At 43.2% G+C, this 6,000-nt stretch overlaps 1 protein-coding gene across 1 annotated transcript in view; it reads right to left on the bottom strand.

Annotated features, from left to right (window-relative positions):
* KIF18A (kinesin family member 18A) overlaps positions 1-6,000 on the bottom strand; it is a gene marked incomplete in the record, with an annotated part of 168,537 nt that overhangs the window by 77,645 nt on the left and 84,892 nt on the right. Inside the window, 1 exon segment of the mRNA XM_073604534.1 lies at positions 4,191-4,339. Coding sequence (XP_073460635.1) covers positions 4,191-4,339 — 149 coding nt within the window.

Genomic DNA, 6,000 nt, shown 5'->3' with positions numbered 1-6,000 from the left:
TTGGTTGTAACATGACAAATGTGGACAATTTCAAGGGGAATGAATACAAGGCACTGTAAATGCCTGAAAGTACAAGGAAAAAAAAAAAAAAAAGATTTTTGACTTGCAAGTAAAATCTGTTTCTTGTAGTATAGTATGGGCAAAAAAGCTCTTGAATCATTACAAGTATATGGGTTAAATACAGCTACCCTCACATGACTAGAAACTGGCAAAACAAGTAAGCTGCAGAGCCACCCCCCTAATAACCCTTGCCACTCCCAGCTAACCTTAGCTTTGTGGCAAGAAATACAGAGATAATTGCCTATTTTTTTCATTTGAACAATATGGGGGCACGGGTTCTATAATGGTTAAGACTGGGATATCCAAACAAACAGTTCATCTGTTGGTGGGCAACACAGCAACAACTCCAACAGGCCCCACATAGCAAAGGCTGGTCAGACTCAGAAACCTTATGTCTGAAAACTGACATCAGAGGAGGCCTGAACAGCCACCTAGAAGACTTAAATGTGCAACAGAAGACCAAGTGGCAGGCTTGCAATCTGAGAAACAGGAGGCAGAAAAGGTCAAGAAGCATGAACAAGGTGCCTTATGGGGGAAGGGAAGACATCTATCTTTCAAACAATTGACTCAAATAACTTGTCTGATCCACCTTAAACTAGTGGAGCAGTGATCCTCCTGCCTAGAAATGTTAGTAAGCACAGAGAGGGAATCCATTTGCCTAAGGCCCTTTTACACCTGAGCATTTTGTTGCTTGAGAGGCAGGGGAATGTCTTTCTGCCAAGCATGGTAAGGATTTGCAGGCCATTGTAAACCCAGGTAATGTGGTAACATTTACTATACAGTGCCACCAGGAGTGTACCAAGAGATGTTGCTGGTTCAAATTCACGCCCAAAAAAAGAGAAAAGGATAGCAGTAACTCAATAGAAAGTAAGGTGGTGCAGACTACTAGGCACCAGAGAGGAGTTGCACAGGTGCAATAATACCAAGACAGGTGTGTCATACAGTTAAAATAGTGCCACATTTAAAGAGAAACCCAGCACTCCCTGCTGCAGCTGCAACCACCTGAAGGGTTTGTCCAGCACCTCCAAACACAAAGGGATTGGAATACAACAAAGGGGACACTCTGGGGCATGAATGTGTAAAGAGCTCCCCCTCCCTGTACTCACCGCAGAAATGCAGGATGAACAGGGGAAATATGTAATCCCAGGTTCATCCTCAACAACTGGTATTCTCTGCAAGGACAGAGCTCTGCTGCTTGCAGACCACAGCCCTGGAAGTGTAAAGCTCCCTGCAGTTAAGGCCACATGTTGTACTGCATGCAAAGGGAAGCACCTACAGCAAGATCCAGTGCATGACATCAAAATTACATGCTGACTCTGCTTCCACAAACCAGCGGGATCTAGGTACAGTCCTCCAAGCTCTGCTGAGGAATCAACCTATCTGGAAGCTGCAGTAGGAATCACAGTGGCCTTGGTGCAACAGGAATCTAATCATCAGAGAAAAAACAACCTCCATAGTAAGGTATTATGCCATTGTCCAATCACCTTATGGAAGTGGCATAGAACACAGGAGTAATGATTAAAGAGCTTGTGCCCTGTACAACCAAGAAATACTTGATGATCTGACAGAAAATGGGATTATTGTACTCACTAATAAAATTAAGGGTCCATTGAGGGACACAGAAATTCATATACTTTCTGGTTGTACCGCCAGCTTGGACTGGACACTGGCAAGAAAAAACAATCAGTAGGGCAGTCTAAGTAACCCCCCTCCCACCAACATGCCTCAGTTTGTGGCAAGCAGTACCATAAACACAGAGGTGTTGGACCCGTGTTCCTCAATGGACTCCAAGAAAACGGCAAGTTTTGTGCATTTGTTTAGACCAGTGGTCTCCAAACTGCGGCCCAGGGGCCAGATGCGGACCTTTGCTTGCCTTTACTGTTCCTTGGGGAACTATTCATCCACAGATATTAGACACTATTCTGCCCACTGACGTCAACAATAGGCATAATTTCTGCCAATGACAACAATGGGGTGCTATTTCTCCCACTGACATCAACAATTGGCACCAATGCTCCCCCCTAATACCACAGAGGGACACTATTTACTACCACTGATGCCAGAAAAAAAATGTATATTCCCCCTGGCCACAGTCTGGTCCCCCTAAAGTCTGAAGAAGGTAAACCGGCCCTTTGAGTAGAAAGTTTGGAGGACCCCTGGTTTAGACAACAGATCCATAGAAGACAAAAAAGTCTAGATGACTTCAAAAGGCTATTTAGACTGAAGAATAGAGCTTCAGACCTCTGTTCCATGTACTCTACTAGTAAGGAATCCGTTGCCGCAGTGAAAATATATATCGTTTGAGAGATTTAGACCATTCCACCGAAGTTTGGCAAATTAAGTTCACAGTCAGAATAGGGCATTAGGCAGGGCCGGCCAGCACAAACTAAAAACTTAAAGGAGGGATTCAAGCTGCCGGTCAGTAGAATCCAAGATGTAAAATGCCTTGCACTGATCTAATGGTTTCCCTATTAGGGTGTGTCACTGGTAGAGCCACGTTGTGTATAGACCACTGGTTTACTTAATCTTTCCCCAAAAAAAAAAAAGATTCAGTAAGGACTCAAGAGGGGATCCAGGACCCATCAGGGCAATGCTATTCACCATTGATGAGGATCTCAAAAAACAAGTGTAATTGGAAGGTATTTGCAGCTGTAGGAACTTTGAAAGACTAAAGATTAATATAGCAGGCTGAACCTTCAAACACAGCGAAGTGTATTTAGCATAAATAAAAGCCAGTCTGTAAATCTGAGATAATGGCAGAGGACTGAGATTCCTCAAAAACACAAAAAAAGAAAAATGAATCTATAGGAGAGTGAGTGGACCCCCAAATCAGAGTCAGAGATGGTCAACTGCAACCACCTGCTTTTAAGGCAAGGACAGGTAAAAAAAAAAAAAAAAAAAAAAAAACTCTACAGGAGAAGGTGGGGATAACACAAAGCCGGAGGTCAGCACCAGCAAGAATCTGGGTGAAATTGGCCGACAAAGTCTTGCCTGACTGTAGTAGAGACCACAATCAATAAGATTGGGAGCGAAAGACTACACCAATGACTAGGTAGACTTTGTAATCATAGGTAACAAAATTTCAGATGGCAAACATTAGTACTTCCAAAGGCACAGAACAAATGTACGGTATTTGGAACCCCATAGGGTCTAAATACAGATATGTTTAATGCCACACAATGGTGATAAAACTAAGCAAAAAGTACAAAGTAAAGCCACCAGGCTCTTGCTAAAACCAAGGAAGCAGGTAGCCAGTGAAGGCCAGATGGCTGGAGGTGACCGATCACTGTAGATGGGCAGTAGGAATTGACAAGAGATCAGAGCTCCAACGTGGCTCTTTGCAAAGCATAAGTAGCAGCAGCATGCTCTCTCAATGCTGAATGGCGGGAAGAGCGTGAGTATGCACAGAAAACACTACATTGATCAGATGATATCAGTGCTCAGCCCCTCAGCAGTAACCTCTTCAATGGTAAAACTGATAAAAAGTGGGATATTTAAAAAGGTGCTAAACGATCAAAAACAATGGGGGTAAAACATTTGTGTAAACATATATATTAAATAAAATAAGTATCTATAATTGATCACATAAATCTCGGCTCTCTGCGGTGGAGAAACAGCATTACACTGATCTTCCAGTGTATGACTGTGCATTGGGGGGGGGGGGGGGTCGTCATACAGGTATGACCATTAAATTACAGGCAGGCTTGTTCTCCCAGCTTGGCCAGGAAACCGAACACACTGGGATACAGTTGATACACAAATGGTGCACCTTTCTATTTGAAACGATTGGGTTGTTTTGCAAGGTAGGGGTTCACATATACTTTTGTTTCTCCTGATCTGCATACTGGTCTTTGAATCACATTGGTGTCAGTGTAACAGCCAAGCAAATAGCAGTTTCTGAAGGAGGTCAGCAATGGCAACCTTTGTATTTTTTAAAATTGACGCCCAACTCAAAAGCTGCCATAATAACAAAGCAAGGTGAACCTCACAATACTCAAATCTGTCATAACTTAAATGTTAGATGTTGTCCGATCTTCTGTGCACTATATCGTCCCCCTGCAAAATGAAAAATAAGAACAGGATCATCTGAGGCAATTTACTTACAGAAGATTTTATTTCTTCGCTCTATTGCATACTTCAGAGTATTGTATGTATCATCATAGGACAGTGAAGAAGGACTAACAGCAGCAATCATGATGGTGCGACAGTTCCCACCCAGGGAATCCTTAAGTAGCCGTGTAAGCTTGCTGTTTCGGTAAGGTATATGTTGTTTCTTTGTCTAAAGGAAACAAAAACAGGTAAGACCATTAACCGTGTGTATTTGGACATAGGCTAGCATTGTTTTCTGCATATGATTAAGCCTTGGTTCACACTGATAGGAAACGTACAAGAATCGCTGCATTTCCTTGCATTGTACAGCAATCGTACGGAGCCCATGCTATCCGCTGCGGTTGTCAATGTTAAATTAACGGCACCCGAAACAGATTGCAAAACGCAGTGCTATTACCAGAACTGCATCGTATGGGTATGAACTGTAGTGAGCCTTGGAGAGGCAGAGCAGAGAGCGGGTGACTGATGACCGTGAACTGAATGATCAGCAGTCTGACCGCTCAGTTCAGTCTTAGAGGCGGCAGGGGACAGCTGCAGCTTGGATCGGTGCTGCAGTCATGTAGGGGAGTAGGTTTTATTTTTTTTAAAGCCATGTTTAGGGAGAGAGTTGGCTCTGCTGGAGAGGACGTGCTGACAGAACGTGCTGAGGCAGTGCTCATGTTGCTATTGCTAGCCACAGTCAAACAACTGTCAGTCAGACATAATTTGACTTTTTATCAAAGATTTGTGATATGCATGTATACACAGCATCTTTTAAGGGCCGAGTTAACCTTTGTTCACTCTTTTTCTAAATTCCAGCTTCCCTATGTACCAAGCGAGCATTATTGTACTACTGTTGCAAAAAAAAAAACACAACAGCTTTTCATTTATTCTACCCAAGCTTACCACACTCTCTTCCATGCTCCATTACCTCTGCCTTACTTCCGGAACATACTTTAGGTCATGACACAGGAAGGAGTTGACCAGCTGAGGGTAGATGATGCAGAATGTGTGCTAATGAGATCAACTCCTTCCTGTGTCATGACCTAAAGTCTGTTCAGGAAGTAAGGCAGAAGTAATGGAGCAGGGTTTTTAAACATCCATGAAAAGAGTGAGGTAAGCGTGGGTAGAATAAATGAAACGCTGTTTTATTTTTGCAAAAGTACCGGTATATTAATGTTATATTGGTACATAGGGGAGCTGAAATTTAGAAAAAAAAAAAATCAAATGAAGTGAACATAAAAGTTAGCTTAGCCTTTAACCACACAGCAAAATGACTGCCGGAAAGTGGTTTCATTATCCTGACTGGACGTCAGGATAAGCCGCTGGGCGCGCAGCGATTGATGGTGTAGTTTGTCAGTCTGACACACTGTATCACCAATCTCGGTAAAGAGCCTCTGACGTAGGCGCTTTACCACGTGATCAGCTGTGTCCAGTCACAGCTAATCACAGTGTAAACTGGAAAAACCATGCTGACAGGTGAGAGTAGAGGCGAGCCGATTGGCTGCTCTCCTGCCGGGGGGGGGGGGGGGGGGGGGTTGGGGGGGGGTCTGAGCTGAAAATCAGTGCATTAATTATCAATGTAGACCCATTGAGGATGACCACCAGGGATGCCTGCCAGTGCCCATTAGGGATCAGGGATGCCCATCAGTGCTCATCAATGAAGGAGAAAAATGACTTATTTACAAAGATTTGTAACCGAAAAGAAGAAACATTTTCCAAAATTTTTCGTTTTTTTTAAATTTGTGGCGCAAAAAATAAAAACCCCACTGGTGATCAAACACCACCAAAAGAAAGCTCTATTTGTGGGGTAAAAAAAATGCTAAAAAATGGTTTGTGTACAGCGTTGCA

The sequence above is a fragment of the Aquarana catesbeiana genome, linkage group LG11 (genome assembly GCF_042186555.1).
Source record: "Aquarana catesbeiana isolate 2022-GZ linkage group LG11, ASM4218655v1, whole genome shotgun sequence".
In the NCBI taxonomy this organism is placed as follows: domain Eukaryota; kingdom Metazoa; phylum Chordata; class Amphibia; order Anura; family Ranidae; genus Aquarana; species Aquarana catesbeiana.
This window is presented reverse-complemented; position numbering and strand designations above follow the sequence as displayed.